Source organism: Phalangium opilio, unplaced genomic scaffold (genome assembly GCF_054372755.1).
Source record: "Phalangium opilio isolate 3A_F unplaced genomic scaffold, DU_Popi_V2 ptg000011l_1, whole genome shotgun sequence".
Classification (NCBI taxonomy): domain Eukaryota; kingdom Metazoa; phylum Arthropoda; class Arachnida; order Opiliones; family Phalangiidae; genus Phalangium; species Phalangium opilio.
In genome coordinates, this window is record NW_028324147.1 from 6,448,049 (window position 1) to 6,465,706 (window position 17,658).

Consider the following 17,658-nt stretch of genomic DNA (forward strand, 5'->3'; position numbering starts at 1 on the left):
ACCGATTTAATTAGAAATGTAGAAACTTTCCTTTGCCCTGAAGCCCCCAAAAAATAGGAAAAATTTCATTAAATTTTAAAAGTTATCCTTAGCATAGGGTTAACATTGTTCATAAGTCTTCGTTCAATATACGGCTAACCTTAACCATAAGAAGTAAATATATAACGCTATGTTAGAATGAAATATATATTCGAAATTTCGAATACACCATAGGGAAATTAAAAATTTAAAAATTTAGGTTAGTTAATTTCGCATCTCTACTACAGCCATATACTCCCTTCCCAGAATGCAACGCGGTTTTAAACCTTTATACAATGTAGCGTAGCCTTTGCAGACTTACGAAAGACATGAACTTATGGAATTAATTGAAAAAAAAGGGTACAACTATGCCTTGTAAGAGTTCACTAAAAAGTCACTCGCGAATTTGCTAAAATAAATTGGAAGAGCAATAAGTCCTCATAGTCATAGTTCGAATTGAATAGCGATAAAATGCGTAGAAGTCAAAGCAAACGCGGCGTAATACGACGATATTACACTCCATTGCGAATAAAGTAGTTTTGAGCATTCTGAAGGTGAGAAAATGGGCGAGGTTTATACATCAGAAGTTATAGATCTTCCTTTCGATCGGTAGCGATATCACAATGATGAAAAATATTTCGGACAAAAAACACTGAAACTAGAGAGATTTTCATCATCTTTATCGCTGTAGGTTGTGAGATATATTTGGGGGCCGGAAATAAGGGGTAGAAGGACGGGGTATTTGGGCCCCCAAGAAATGGAGTATCGGGTTTTTTAGGATCCCACGCAATAAAAAAGATATTTCGATGAGAGAGACTTTTTCCTTTTTCGGTTGTTGTATGTATTGGACTATTGGTTGGCGAAAAATGGGGTCCTGTCAATTTAAGAAGGCATTTCTTCTTTCTTTTCTCTTAAATTCTTCTTCCATTTTTTTTTTCAATTTTGTTTTAGACGTTCACGAACGAACAAACATTAGCTTGGAACGATTTTGACAAATCCTGCCAGTACAATTTCCTCGAGTCATCCATGTTACAGTGTTTGGCCGAAGGTAAGTACGCGTCATTGTCAAACGTGTCATTTGTCTTTGGTTACTCATCACAGTGTTCGGATGAAATTTTTACATTGAAAATTCCTGACTTTTCCATGAGCTTATCACTGACCATTTTAAGGTGTTTAACAGAGCCCACTTCATAAGTACACCTGGCCCATATTTAGCACTGGAGCATTTTACGGATGACCCCTTTAAATTTAATCAAGAAACTCAAAGACATTGATTTCTTGGTTACTTATCACAGTGTTCGAACGAAATTTTTACATTGAAAATCTCCCGACTTTTCCATGAGCTTATCCCTGACAATTTTAAGGTGTTTACCAGAGCCCACTTCATAATTACACCTGGTCCATATTTAGTATTGGAGTATTTTACGGATGACCCCCTTAAATTTAATTAAGAAACTGATTTAAGACATTGATTTCTAATTTAATTTGGGGTCATCCATAAAACACTATACAGTGCTCCCAGCGCTTAGTGCACAAAAAATAATAGGTATTATAGGTCTAAAAGGCTAAGATTATAGGATATTTATAGGTCCAAAAATCATCAATTTATATGTTCAAACTTATGTTATGTAAATTTTATACGTTTAAAATTACGAATTATTGAAGTTTTACAGGAAGTATATTATGTATTCGAGAGTATACTACAACTTTTAAACATATTTATAAAAATATGATCATTATTTAATTTACTTGGGTCTAGTAGTTAATAGTGTAGCAACTAGGTACTTTTGACTTTGGACTAATTCAGGGTTACCACGAAGCTCGCTCCGCCATTTTTGTGTCTGGTCAAACGTAAAAAATGGAAAATTTTCGATTGTTTTTTAAGTTTCTCAGTGTTTTTAAACCAACATATCCAAAATATAGGTATTATAGGATAAATTTACGAATTATAGGTTTTTATAGGACCATCTCAGAATTATAGGTATTTATAGGTATTATAGGTACTCTGGGAGCCCAGCTATCAAATCTTAACTCAAAAACTGTCCCTTGTGGCAAAATGGAATGGATAGAAGTTACATTTTCGACTCAAAATTGATTTCCCAAAGAACACCCTTCTTATTTTATGGCAGACTTATCAGAAAATGACATTTTGCAATTATTTTACAAGATATTAATAAAATAGATAAATTTTAATTCCTCATTCGAGAAACTTTTGAAAATGGTTACAAAGTAAAACTTTTCCAAAATTATTTATCTTGAAAAGTTGAAATCATTTTCAACATACCAAAAATTTGTCACTCGCCTTGGGGTCTTAAACTTACATATCCACTAATCGCGGCCCTACACAGGAAACCTACTCTTATTCCCAGAATATTTATATTAAGTATGAAATTCACGAGGGAAATCAAAATTTTAACACTTGCCAAGAGCCAAAAAAATTGGAACTCATAGCCTGTAGTTTTTACTTAAAATTTAAAACCGCCCAATTTCAGTGGACGAACCGTGCCGTTTGGGATGCGACGGTCTATCATTTTGCACGACCTTTAATGGTCGTCCCTTGGAGTATTTCCGGGGTTGCACGGAAGAAGCTGACCAAGCGGCCAAACACGATTTAAACAAATGGATGAAAGAGGGCGTGCTACGTTTACCCATGATCGACATTCCCGTGCTCAACGTCACCACTTGTCACCCGGAAACGTGGAAGGTCATCGCTTGCCTCCTCTACGTTAAGCCTTGCCGACAACGGGTTCATTTTAACCAAATTTGTAAGTGAGTATCTTAATTTTTTCTAAAAATTTATTTTCTTTTCTTATTTTCATTTTTTAAGTATTTGTCGCGAAGGCGTCATGCAGGTTTTAAGATTGATGCATTTGGTTTTTGTTTGAAAATGATTTTTATCCCGCCAACTTAAGGACGGACTGCGTTCATTTATTGTCACGTTGCACGGACACTAAGAGACTGTCCGACGAGTATACTCCAGAGAAATTATGCGAATTACTGTCACCACCTGGAAGCGACTTTCCTTGCATCCCCATATCGGATTACCTGAGTAAATATAACCCTATTTTACCGTCCAAAAGTAACGCTCCAAGAGTACGACACTACTTGTTGCGGGTAGAAGAGGCTAGTGGAATGAGGCAGAGGCAAACTACGTAACAGTGTAACAAATTTGACACTTGGATTTTTGATGGACAGTTAAAATAATGAATATTTCAAAGTGGATTTACCATGTGTTAATCTATACAATTTTAAACACGATACGGGCAATTAAGTTAACTTACTGGAGCCTGTGCGAAAGATAAGGCTTAGCTGTAAAGCAGATGGGGAGAAATCAGTCAGGTGACCACTACTACTAGTCTTCCAATTAATAACCGAACTTCATCTTCTTAACAGGGAGGATTAACGAGTAAAGGCTCCAGTAAGTTACCTCGAATACTTGGGCCCATATTTTCTTTAAAATATTCACTTTTAAACTCTAATCTAAAAGGACGATTTTTAAATCTTTTCCAATTTTGAAACATTGCCCTAAATCCACTTATGATATATTACAGAAAGTAGTGTTGAAATAACCCAAAATTCCAGAGAAAAACCTTGATTCCAAAGAGAATTAACCGTTTCCAAGAGCAGTCTCTCAAAGAGCGTACAAAGAATATTGCATTATGTCTCCCTAACATCATGTGCTTTGTCGTACTTTTGGTTATTTCATTACTTTGGCCTTTTATCAGATTTTGTTATTTTGTCCCTGGCATATATATAGTGAGTAAAAGGGGTGTTCTATCTTATCCCCGGGGGTGTTTTGTCCTCTTTACGTGTTCTAACGCATAGGTAGCAGCGTGACATCTTCGTTAGCGAGGAGAGGAATGACCGTTCCGTGCCTTTCCGGTTCTTGCTCGCATCACGAACTCTGCTTAATCAATCGAGAATGCAACGCAAGCCTGGCCGACAAACGCCTTTGCGCGACACACACTTGTTCCGCCGGTAAGTGTATAACCGTAACCATAAGTTCATAAGATTTGTTCCATGATAAGTTTGTCACTGATTACAAACTGGTGATGTCGAGAAGTGGCGTAGGGATCATAGATTCGAGGTAAAGCGACGCCTGGTCAGGCGCTGTCAAAGGCTTAATAACGCAGACTAAATAGGAAGGTGGAAGTCCTGCAAAATTAACCATTCGAGTGTAGGACTTCATTTCTCGCTTCCGTCGTTCTCGAACTAGCTCGAGCTGTAAGTCTCTAGTGTTACAGTGGTTACTGAGAGCTTGTCATGAAGTGACGTAGGTCATAAATTATCGTAGAGCCACGCCTGGTCAGGCGCTGTCAAAGGCTTAGTAATGCAGACTAAATAGGAACATGGAAGTCCTGCAAAATTCGTTTGTCGCTTGTCGTTCTCGAACTAGCTCGAGCTGTAAGTCTCTAGGGTCACGAACTCGCATAGGTTGTGTCATACTTATGGAACGTACCTTATGAACTTATGTCGTAACATATACTGTAGCCTAGTTTTTATCTATGGTTGTTGTGACATCTCAATTGTGTCTTGATTCTATCAAAGCAAAAAGTGTTACGCTCATATCGCCCATTTTTATCCTGATAAAGGACGCTTGATAAGAATGCAAAGTTACTAATCAGTGATAGCAAAGACGAATAAAAATAACAGCAGATAGTGTGGGACTAATTAAAGGAATACAGACATGAAAATTTCAAAGCTGCTTTTTCATTTTTTAAAAAAATATATCTTAGATTGCCTTAAAATATATACGATAGTAATTTTTAATAGAACCTTTTCCATTAATTTAGCAAATTGAACATTCCAAGTCTCTATGATTTTCACTTTTGTGTGAGAGGGCCGGATTTTTGTATGATGTAGTGAGGCTCGAGTTGAATTATTTACAGGATCTTAAGCGAGTAATTTAAAATAATTATAAATAAATTCAATATTTAACGCGAAATTAATAAATCGTAAGAATTTCCTTGCAACCCAGACACGCGCCAAACTTGTTACTCGATAATTAGGTTTGCATTTTAGAACTGTAAAGTCTCGGGATGAAGTTTCCATGGCAACGTATAACCCCTTCACCCACCCTAAATACAAAGTGTTCCTTAAAGTTCTGCCATCAGTTCTTCAGGCGATTTTTAGTCGAAAATGTAACTTTTATGACATAATACCGTCCAAGCCACCGTTTTCGACTTATTTTTGGAGTAGTTTACGGAAGACTTCTTAATTAAATTAGAAATAATGGTCTTTCAGTTTCTCGCGCCAATTTTAATCTTAACTTGAAAATAGTGTCCCTAAAGGCAAAATGGAGATAGAAGTTACATTTTCAACTCGAAATCGCCCAAAGAACATCCCCCTTAATTTCTGAAACACCGTATTGCGAAACTCTAACTTACATTACAATTAACGGGCGATATGACATACTTAAACATGAATTAATAATTACTTTATACAGGGTTGCCACGGAATTTTCAGAACCAAATTCCCTGACCCTTTTCTAAGATTTTCCCAGACCTTTTCTAAGATTTTCCCTGACCTTTTAGGGCGAAAGTGTAAATGTTTACAGCACGTATTAAGTGCTTATAATTAAATAAACTCTCTGCATTAGGTTTTCCAATGTATTTGGTGCACCAAAATGATTAAGAAACATTTTAACTATAATTAACAGTCCAAGAGATTTTTTTAGAGAAATTTACTTTACAAAAACAATACTAGACATTTTTAAGGATTGCTCTAGAGTTTTCTGTGTTAAGAGAGGATGAAGAGAAACTTTTATTTCTCTTTCAATAAAGACTTATCCCCAGAAATTTTACCCACTAAAATCAAATTCCCTGACTTTGCTGAAACTTTTAAAATCCACTGACCTTTTCGGCCCATTTTTAAATTCCCTGACTTTTCCAGGTTTTCCCTGACCCGTGGCAACCCTGTTTAAAGCATATTGAAAATTCATTCATTCCATGTACCTAAATTACCCCCAAAAATACCCTTTACATACATATTTGTGGCCATCATTCAAGTTGATCTAACAATAAGGAAATTACCTTTAAAAGGCCATTTTAGTTTAATATCCGCGTGCTGGGATAGAGGAAATTAATCAAGGGAGAGAAGAAAAGGGGTACGTACAGTACATCCGCTCATATTTCAACTTTTTGAAACTTTTCAGTTAAGCACCCGTCACACGTATACCCCCCTCCCTCCCACTTTTTCCAACGAGATTTTCTTCCAGCCCCGCCCCGCCCCCCAAACACCCTTATCCTTTAAGCGTTTCCTTTTATTTCCTGAAAATCCGTAACAACCATACCTGAAACCTAATGCCAACCCAAAAGAGCCATGCGCGATGACCGCGTGTACAAAGATGAAAACTGTAGAGACTCTAGATTCGGGGAGAAAAAAATCCTTTCCAATGCTAAAAGGGATACTTTAACGTCTTTAGGAGTACAGCAGAAGATTATAGCGTTTAATTTCAATTAATAAGTTAGTTTGTTAATGTTATTAAGGCAAATTAACTAGCAGAGTAGACTAAAATCTTACGTTCACGTCGGTGAAGTAAGTCGCTTTTCTCGCTTAATTAGACACGTGTCAACGATGAAGTAAAAGATTCGAGTTTAGTTTAAAAACTTTCAATTTTGTCGGGATTGTCCAGATGGTAAAAAAATACCTCTTTCATACTTTTAAAATAATCTTACTGCAATAATTTTAAAAATAAATAAGTTTTCAGTTGCCCCTGGTGGATAGCGCTTACCTGAACATTAGTGTGCTGCGTGGTAAACAGTTCTACAGGGGCTATCGAAAAATGTATTTTTTTTTTTATTGTATTTTTTTTTCTACTATTGTTCCGGACCTGTGAACACCATGAGTGTTCCTCCCTGCTTTAAAAGGGATTGTTTTTTTCAAAAAGGTCAATAAAATATTCATTCATTCATCGAAAAATGTATGGGATTGATTCACCCTGCAGGCACGCTTTGCCTATTAGCTTAATTTTTTTGGTAATTTTTATTGGTTAATATTTACATAATTGACGTCTAGATACCAACAGAAAAACATGACGTACTGAAAAATTTAGCACTCTTTTTTAGACATGTCAAGTTAGTCGCAAATAAAATTACCCTTGCTTTTCAATTGTAAATTCAAATTGACTAACTAGCATAAATTATTGTGAACAAATTAACGTAAACAACTGTGATTTTTCTGGCTCCAATTTTGAAAGATCTAACATATTTTCCAGTCAATTACTGCATCTTTAACTGATGGATTTGATAAACCAAAGAAAAATACAAAATTGGAGCTATTGGGGAAAGCTTACTTATAGGGTGAATCAACAGCATACATTTTTCCTTAGCCCCTGTAGAAATGTTTACCACGCTATACATCCCAATGTTCAGAGAAGTTTAGAAAAATAATACTTAAAATGTTCCATAAAACTAATATTAAATAATACTTTTGAAGTAAAACTATAAATATCTTAAACTATCTTTAAAAATAAATTATTTTGCCATTTAAATTCATCAAAATCGAGCATTTTAGTCATGGCAAGAAGTTATATCAGTATCTCAGAGAGAAAGTATAAGATGCCTTTGTATTCGCGCGCCATAGTCCCATTCCGCCTTTCAAAATACAAGGGGGGACGTAAAAGGAAGCGCCGGGCTATTTCGCCTCTCCTCAGTCGGAAAATATGACTGTAGTTTTCTTCACTCGCGTCGTCGCGCTGACGTGAGTTTTCAAGAACCAATGAGATGCTGGTTGTAATTTAGAGACGGGGATTGACTCCGGACCTACGTTTGGACTGGAGATAAAGCTGGAAATCTGGCGAATTTATACCTTCTCTCTGAGATACTAGATATAACTTCTTGGTCATGGGTTTTTATGGTAGGTACAACGCAATAAAAACCGTGGGTTTTTTGAGCTGGGATTTTTGGATTTATTAGAACCCTGAATTGAAATGAAATCTTTGATAATGTAATTTAAACAATCACAATGAATTGACGACATTTTTCGTCACAGTTATCTCTTTGAGTACCGCTTTAAGCCCTTGTCCAGTAGGACTCCCGCGCCTATCACGAATATCACCCCTTCCCCCTGGCACTCTTAGCTCCGAAGCTCTTTCGTTTAAAGGGTGGTTAAGATTGAACGGTTCGGCTTTGGATCATGATGGGATATACTAGAGAGTGAGAGTGAAAAAAGGAGAAGGCGAGGCTCGGTTGCAATGCGAAACACAAAAGCTAACGCGCCAAACAGTCAACCCCAACGCAATAAAAGGAAGTTGCCAACGATCTTTCGAACTTTAAGTCGCTTAGCCCGTAGTGATGGGTTCCTAGAGATCTTAGTATTCACATACCGGGTGTAGCTCTTCAATATAAACCAGTTTTTGCCGTTATGAATACAGGTTGTTTCTAGAAGGTGTCTTGCAGAAATTAAGTGGGATGTTCTTTCTTTGGGTGCACGATTTTGAGTCGAAAATGTACCTTCTATCTAAATTTTGCTATAAGGGCCACTGTTTTCGAGTTATGATTTGAGTATTTTAGGTATGACCCCTTGATTAAATTAGAAATCATTGTCTAAATCAGTTTCATCATTAAATTTAAGGGGTCATCCGTAAAATACTATGTACAATCATAATTCGAAAACTGTTTCTTGTGGCAAAATGGAGATAGAAATTACATTTAAATCGACTCAAAATTTATTTCCCAAAGAACATCCCCCTTAATTTATGCCAGACCTTTCAGAAACACCCTGTATATTTAATTTATAAACTGAAAGGCAATGATTTCTAATTTAATTAAGGGGTCATCCCTAAAACACTCCAATTACAACTTGAAAACGGTGGCCCAAAATCGCAAAATGTCATAGATGTTACATTTTCGATTCAAAATTGATTTCCCAAAGAACATCCCCCTTTATTTCTGATAGGCCTTTCAGAAACACCTTGTATGTGTGTATATATATATATATATATTATTCTGATTTTTTTTTTCTCTTCTTTCGTTTGGTCCTTGGTATATAGCTTGTCGATTGGGAGATTCGTCAAATTTGGTGGTGGCTCAAAACGCGTTCGTGGCCATCCGTCATTCTCTTCAAGGCAACCGCTGTCACTCCGTCTGCCAATGTTCCGGTAAAGGGATGCTCGCCAACTGCCAGTTTGTACCATGCGCACCACCCATCTTTTGCAATTTCAACGGAACCAAAATAGGCAAGTATATACTTCCAAATTGCAACATTCGTATTTTTTGTTTAAACCTTGACCGTTTAGACTCATCTCCGCGTTATCCAGAACTCATAATGAGTCATAAGAACGTTCAAAAAACTTAAGTTGGTTGTAGTTAAGCGAAATTAACTTAAGAAGAACTGCAAAGCTTATTTAGTTAATGGAAAACAGCATTCCTTCATTCCTTGCTAGTAAATTTATACATTTATTCAGCACGTGAACTTCGTTGAGTCGTTGACAGGCCTGAGGCTGTTATTTAGCGAATTCCATTGCACTGCTCTGAGATCGCTCGCGTTTTGCTCTATTACGTCATTAAATCCTACACACAAAACATTTATCGTGCTCAGTTCGACCTTGAACAAAATTGGTCAACATTTCCGGAGGGTTTCTAACATTAGATTTTATTCTGACCACCAAAATGTCTACGCTGGTTTACCGAGCGATCTGTACTGATCTGTCTTTTAATACAGATCGGTAACGAGCGGATCTAGGGCCGAGTTCACAGCCAATGGAAGACGGAATCCGAGGGAGAGGCGATCTCGATTTACCAATGGAACACACACAATATAAAAATAAAAAAAAATTCAGAGCACTCCGAGCAGTGCAATGGAATTCGCTATTAAATTATATAGTGCTCCTTCAACGTAAAATGAGATAATTAATTAGCAAATTGGTTGCGTAAATTTTTGTACTGCTGCTAAAGTTGCTCGCAGATATGTTCAGAATCAGAACACGATGATCACCTCAACTTTAGGCCAATTTTCAACTTAACTCGTTACTTTCTCTCAAGCTTACTTCGTCTTTGATCAATAACATCAATTGCAATAATTCCAAATATGGTGACGTTCTTTTCCCCCTTTTTCATCTTTTCTTTGGTAATTTAATTACGTAAATGAATAAGACTTAGTTGGGGTTATAGTGGGGGCCTGGCCCCCAAGGGAGGAATGGTATAGGGATGGGGGAGGAGGAGGGGGTGTTCTTGAGGGAATGGTTAGATACTGTCGCGATACCGTAATTGAAAGAGACGCACCGATGGGGAAATATGGCAAATGGATTTTTGATTCTTTCTCATGTACGCGAGCGCATATATACCACCACCAAGAAGCTAGAAAGCAAAGGCTCTTCCTCCTTCGATCTGAAGGGGATCTTCCCACCGTACTCAGTACCGCCATTGGTATTTAAAGATAGAGAATGTACCAAGAGGAGAGCAAGACTAAGCCTTATTTAGTAACCTTAAAATATTCTAAGGGTTTTAGTTCCGGTCAGTCACCTGATCGAGTCGTCTGTTTAAACAAGCTAATGGGTTTTCCATTGGAATTGCTCTCGGGTAGAAGTTAATTTATCGATTAATCGGTTGGAGGTTAATTTACCGATATCGGTTAATAATCGGTTAGAGGTTAATTTACCGTTATCGGTTAATAATCGGTTAGAGGTTAATTTACCGTTATCGGTTAATAATTGGTTAGAGGTTAATTTACCGATATCGGTTAATAATCGATAAAAATTTCGGTAAATATCGGTAAATAATTGGTAAATATCGGTTTCATTGGGTCAAATAATCAGTTATATCACCGAATTGAAATAATCGATTAAAATCGGTATCGGTTCCAGTAAAATTTGATATTGGTTAATTTACGATATGACTAATTATGATCATATGTATAGAGTTTCGATGTAAGATTGAGAGTAAATTTAAATCAAAAATTTCTCCTTATTATTTAGTTATTTTCATTATTTATTTATCTGAATTTTATTAAAAATATCTGTTTTGGTTAGCACTAAGATTCGTCTCGATTGAAATCTTTAACCAGACGACTTATTCCAACCAGTGAGAGGTGTTGAGAATAAGCCAATCATCAGACCGAATGTATATAGTTAGTTCCCCGAAACACCTTTGGCAAAGGTATAATCATCCACTCCTCTTTTTATATTATTCTCTTTGATTTGACTGCTTGGAAGTTACGTTGGCCCCTTAAGTGTATTTTACTTTTATCTATGAAATGCAGTTCTATCGTATACAGACGATTCAAACATAGAAACGATACGTGTTTAACAAAAACCCCACCATAGGGAAAATGGAAATATCGATGTCAATTTCAATATATTATCGGAAAATTCAAACTAGAAATAAATAAATAAATTCTATCAAAAAGCCATAAAATTGAAGTTGGCCCATGTTCCTATATAGCGTAGGGTATTACCATTTTGATATTAAAGCATAAATGCAAACTAGATTTTCTAAAATTGTCGTAAAATATGGAATTTATATAAAGACAGTACACGACATACTGAATAGGTTTTGTTCTATTGCTAAACATTCGAGGCATTTTGTGAATTTTTGCATAGTTTTTAAATTTTTGCTTTATAAAAGGCATAACCATTTAGAAAGATTCATATGGGATAACGAGAAAGCATTAATAGCGTTACAAATAAAACAACGTTTCAATCTAACAGCGATTTAATCATCAAATCTGTTATGCCTCCCAGGGATAGATTTAATTTTAGAAGTAGGAATGGTGAACAGAGTAATCTGGGCGCGCGTCAAAGTCCCGGACCCCCTTCCCCGGGACGGAGGGGTATGAAAGAAGAGGCGGGTCATAGCGACGGAGGTAAAATGGAATTACGTATTTTTCGCCGTCCCCGTCAGCAACGTCATCAAAACGTATAGTTTAAGTGAGCCAATAAGATAATTTAAACTTTTCGTTACGTGTTGGAGGGAGGGGCTCTATACTGGGCTCTGAGTCAGACTGAAGTAAATAACCGTTCTCCATTCCTACTTCTAAAATTAAATCTATCCCTGGCCACCTTAAAGAAGAAAGTGATCTGCCCCTCATTTTAAAACCTTAGAGACAAAATATAGTGACAAACAGGAGAAAATATGGTTCAATATTATTGAACAAAAATGTCACATTAATCTACTTCAAATTATCGGTATTCTAAATTGAATTTAACATAAAACAAAATTAGGCTAGACATTTCAAGCCAAACATTCGCCATTAAAAAAATTTAAAAACCAATTTACGCTACACTTATTCTCTAGGAAGAAAAATTACATCGAATGAGGCCTAATTCCATTTTCCCTCGGAAGTCAATTAATTAACTACGTCTTGACAATGCGTAGAGCAAAAATAAATTGTTTTAAAAAATCCATTTACATTAAATGCTCATTTTGAATGAAAATCCTGGAAAAGTTCTACAAAAAAGTTGCCTAATTTTAATTTGGCGAACAGATAACGGGTGGAGGAAATGCCTCTTTAACTGGAAATGATTTAAAGATGGGTGTAGTAATTCTTTCGAAAACCCAAAACCACGATAAAAAAATAAAACACAAAAATGATGAGAATTTTTGGATCGAAGACGTACGTTAAGTTTCGCCAGAAAAATGAGGGTAAAAATGTTTCTACACTTGTGTAGTATAAAACTGGTAAATCGCCTTACGAGCGCATCTTGAGAAGAAATTATTATAAGAATACTTTCTTCCGTGTATTTTTTTAAAAGGAAGATCTAGCATTCCATTTAAGAGGAAAAATGTCGTTCCGGATTTCTTTTAACTATCACAATTTCGCAAAGCAACTATCATATTACCAAGAAATGATATCTAGTTTATTAGGGAGAAGGTATAAATTCGCCACATTTCCAGCTTTATCTCCAGTCCAAACGTATAGTAGGTCCGGAGTTAATCCCCGCCTTTAAATTACAACCAGCTCTATCTCATTGGTTCTTGAAAACGCACGTCAGCGAGACGCGAATGACGAAAATTACGTATTTTCCGACTGAGGAGAGGCGAAATAGCCCGGCCTCCTTTTACGTCCCCCCTTTGTATTTTGAAAGGGGGACTGGGACTATGGCGCGCGAATACTTAGGCATCTTATACCTTCTCCCTAATAAACTAGATATCACTTCTTGGTAGTACCTAAGGGTTAGGACCATGAACGGTTCCTCTTAAAGTCCTAGAGATGATATAAACCTATGCCTACAAACCGTAAAAATGATCTATTCGTACAAAAATGGGGCCAAATGTCTTAGCAATCTTAGAAGAATTAAGTGTTGGTCTTTTATTTGGGGGCAAAATAATTTTAACTCAAATTTGACAAAACTGAAAGGGCATTGTCCAAACACAGGACTAAAATTCAAGGTACTGCGACTGAACATATCAGCTGGCAACTATTAACATGTCTATTCGAAGTTTAAAACAAATTTTTAATGACTTTGTGGGCTGCGTTCAACGAGAAAAACCGGTATTTTCGGTATGTGCTGCTGAACGCGCAGTTGTATTGTAACACAAACACAAAAAATCAACGTATTGCAACTAAACATATCTGCTGGCAACTATAGTATATTAACGTGTCTATTCAAAGTTTAAAACGAATTTTAATGACTTTGTTGGCTGCGTTCAGCAAGAAAAACCGGTACTTTCGGTATGTGCTTCTGAACGCGCGATTGCTTCCCAATTTTTTTTACAGAAAAGAGATAATTTTTATGGGCAATTATATAAATAATATTATTGCTTAATTTGAAACAACAGAGGTAGAACACGTGATTTGTTTATTAGGGCACGTGGATAAAATTTTGATCACCGAGATGTTCTAACATATTTCTTCCTTCTGTATTTTTTCTTTCGGTGCAGAGCACAATACTCATTTCGCCATTGACTGCAATTTATGTTATTGTTACGCCGGAGAGACTACTTGCACGAGAACCTTCTGCTCGACGGATTTAATAAAGCGAAATAACGGAGGTAGTAAATTACCCGATATTTTTATCGCCATTCTTCCATCCCCCTCATAGCATCAATTCTCATCTTGAGCTTCCCTACATACTACTCCATCCTCCTTCATCCCCGAAACTTTTCCCTTTCTCTCAGATCTAAAAATCCGTACCACCACCACCAGCGCGTGGCAAGCCAAGCTCCCTCAAATACCTATACCTCAAATGCGAAGGAATCTCAATCAATATTACCTGAATGGGCGTAGTGTACGCGTACCTATAAATCGTTAATTCAATTAACCCAAGAATATCAAACTGGAAATTAGAACGATGGCAGGTAATATTTGGGCTTAGTTACAGTCAGATTGAAATATCAAGATTTATAGGCTTGCTAGTTACAACATCAATGAAATAGAGAATCTCTCAGACCCAGGTTTAGAGATGAGATAAGTGGGAGAGATTCTCAGTGTACAAAATGAGGAGATAAGTGGGGGAGGTTCTCAGTGCACAAAATGAGGAGATAAGTGGGGGAGATTCTCAGTGTACAAAATGAGGAGATAAGTGGGGGAGATTCTCAGTACAAAGAAATAAGGAGATAAAAGGGGGAGGTTCTCAGTACAAGGAAAAACGAGGAGATAAGTGGGGGAGATTCTCAGTACAAGGAAAAATGAGGAGATAAGTGGGGGAGATTCTCAGTACAAGGAAAAATGAGGAGATAAGTGGGGGAGATTCTCAGTACAAAGAAAAATGACTGGATAAGTGGGGGAGATTCTCAGTACAAGGAAAAATGAGGAGATAAGTGGGGGAGATTCTCAGTACAAAGAAAAATGACTAGATAAGTGGGGGAGATTCTCAGTACAAGGAAAAATGAGGAGATAAGTGGGGGAGCTTCTCGGTACAAAACTGACGAGATAAATGGGAGTTTTCAGAACTAACGTAGAGTCAGAGTATAAAAGTGGGAAAGAAAAGAATGAAACCTTCAGTTGAGTATTAAATAAACTCACATCTACATCCGCCTTTTGTTTATCCGAAAAAGGAAGGTCAACTTAATGAAATCAATAAAAGAGTGGGGGCTATAGCCATGCACATGTATAGCAGTAATTCAATCTTAGAAGGACCTCACCAGTAATTAAACGTACAGCAAGTTCCCCTAGATTTACTATATACATTTCAAGCTTGCAAGTTAACCTATAAATTTGAGATTCCACGCGCTCCTTTTCTTGATCAAAACCTCGAGTGATTTTTACGAGGACGTAACTTTAGGAAGCCTCTCTTGAAAGCGAATATACGAGAAAGGCAGCGAGAGTACCAAAAGGTGGTAATGACGTCATTACGCCTATTTCTCTCTCCCCCCGCTTTGCTCTACATTAGTTATATCAAGAAGCGATATCTAGTTTACTAGGGAGAATTAAGCCGGTATATTCGCGCGCCATAGTCGTAGTCCCCCTTTCAAAAAACAAGGGGGGATGTAAAAGGAGGCCTGGCTATTTCGCAGCCTCTCCTCAGTCGGAAAATATGACTGTAATTTTCGTCATTCGCGTCGCGCTGACGTGAGTTTTCAAGAACCAATGAGATGCCATGGTTGTAATTTAGAGGTGTGGGTTAACTCCGGACCTACTATACGTTTGGACTGGAGATAAAGCTGGGAATGTGGCGAATTTATACCTTCTCCCTAATAAACCAGATATCACTTCTTGGTTATATCCCGGAGAATGAACAATTTAACGTCTCTCTTCAATCTCACTTTTTCTTTGCTATTTGGAACTAATCGTTTGAAAGAAATGATTGAGGAAACCAGGGAGGAAAGGGGTGTATGTTCGATACTAAAAAAATAAAGGAAATTGCGTTTGGTCAGTTTTTCCCCATTCAGTTGGCGGGTCTTATCACCTCCCACAACTCATACTCTGACAGCTGACCAAAGTGGTCAAGATCAAACTACTATTTAGAAGGACGACTAAGTTTTATTGAAACTATTCACCACACCCGCGCGTCAGAGGCGCAGTTATAGAAATTGACCACCGCCCAAGCCACCACAGTCTATAGATAGTGTAACGGTCAAGATTTATTTGCCCAGGTCATTCCGTGGAAATTCGGAGGCAAATATCAGGAAAGAGAGAAAATTGTGTAGGCGATAAGGGAACCCTCAAAGAAGGCCTCGAGGGAGTTTCGAGGGGCAAGATACTCTGCTTTCGCTCGTATACATTTGACAGTTCTTGCTTAAACTCTATGGAGTTATGGTTCGTCCCAGACGCCATATTGAGAACTTGTAGTTTTAAAGGGATACACCAGGCAAGATTTGTTTTCTTTTTTTAATCGAAAGAGCCGATAAAAATAATGAATTTATCAATTGGAATTATGCCTCTATCTACAATATTAAAGAAGGTACGAGTAATTAAGTTTCAGCGATGGACACTACGCGTTAAGCTTTCCCTTGAAGCACTGGGGAATACCCTTATTGGACTCCCATTGGTCCAATAGGGGTACTCCAGTGCTTCTCTAACTTCTATAACATGGTTCCAATTGATATATATTCATTTTACGACAAATAGAGAAATTCTATAACTCCTGAACTCTGCTATGGCCTCTACATTAAAAACTAGTTAGAAATTCCTCTATCCTACCGCCTAATTTGAAACTCCCTGATTGATTGGGAGAAACTTACAACGAGTAGATTAACTCCAGAGGCGCCTTTGAAGTGAAACGAATAATAGTTTTCTAGAATTTGGCTTGGTAATTTCACAAGGGATAGATTTAATTCTAGAAGTAGGAATGGAGAACAGAGTAATCTGGGCGCGCGTCAAAGCCCCGGACCCTCTTCCACGGGACGGGGGGTATGAAAGAAGAGGCGGGTCATAGCGACAGAGGTAAAAAGGAATTACGTATTTTTCACCGTCCCCGCCTGCATCGTCATCAAAACGTAGTTTTTGTGAGCCAATAAGTTATTTTAGACTATCCGTTGCGTGATGATACTGGGCTATGAGTCGGACTGAAGAAAATACTAACCGTTCTCCATTCCTACTTCTGAAATTAAATCAATCCCAGATTTCACTAATAATATACCACTAAATGTTTTATCTACCCATTATAGGTCCAATATTTTCGTCCAGAGTATCTGCCCCCTCGAAAACGTCAAAAAGATAGTTTTAAAAGGCCTATGAAAGTTTTCCCATATATTTCAAACTTTGTATATACATATATCGTGGCCTAAAGCCTGTAATATTACACTAGAAAGACCAGAAGAACCCGCGGCAAACTATGGCTTTAAGTCCAACGGTATTTTCGGCTTTTCACTTGGAAAAAAAACAAAAAAAAAAAAAAATGGAAACTGACCAACATTGTCTCACTGGGAAAATACCGCGTAATCAAACCAGGACCCCACGTCTTATCGTGGCCTAGACACAAAGAATATCGCTGTACATCGATAAGAACTGCAGGCTACGAGTGAAACGAATCACAAAATATATTTACGAGAATATCGTGCAACAAGCGATGAGAGTTTGGAAGAAGAGCGGGAGAGAGAGAGGATGGGAGTGAAAGGGGTTAAGGTTTTAAACCTTAAACGCGATCGCTTACAGAATTTTGAAAACCATGTTTCCGAATTGGGAATTCCGTCCTCGTAAACACCCGAAAAAAAAACTTCCCCTTTTGGACGATACCGAAATAGAAAAAAAGGTTGTTTTTCACTTGACGGAAATTTCATTTATTCCGTGTTGCGGAAAAATAGGAAAACGCTATAATCT

The 17,658-nt window shown here is 37.2% G+C and overlaps 2 protein-coding genes across 3 annotated transcripts in view; one reads left to right on the forward strand and one right to left on the reverse strand.

The window, feature by feature from the left end:
- Positions 1 to 17,658, forward strand: part of Reck (Reversion-inducing-cysteine-rich protein with kazal motifs) — an 83,856-nt gene that overhangs the window by 55,636 nt on the left and 10,562 nt on the right. Inside the window, exons 7-12 of the mRNA XM_089859065.1 lie at positions 970 to 1,066; positions 2,511 to 2,787; positions 2,931 to 3,067; positions 3,844 to 3,996; positions 9,011 to 9,196; positions 13,839 to 13,949. Of these exons, the coding sequence (XP_089715191.1) occupies positions 970 to 1,066; positions 2,511 to 2,787; positions 2,931 to 3,067; positions 3,844 to 3,996; positions 9,011 to 9,196; positions 13,839 to 13,949 (961 nt within the window). The remainder of the gene's footprint in view (positions 1 to 969; positions 1,067 to 2,510; positions 2,788 to 2,930; positions 3,068 to 3,843; positions 3,997 to 9,010; positions 9,197 to 13,838; positions 13,950 to 17,658) is intronic.
- LOC149710110 (uncharacterized) overlaps positions 1 to 17,658 on the reverse strand; it is a 91,031-nt gene that overhangs the window by 18,307 nt on the left and 55,066 nt on the right. The gene's annotated exons all lie outside the window — the stretch shown is intronic.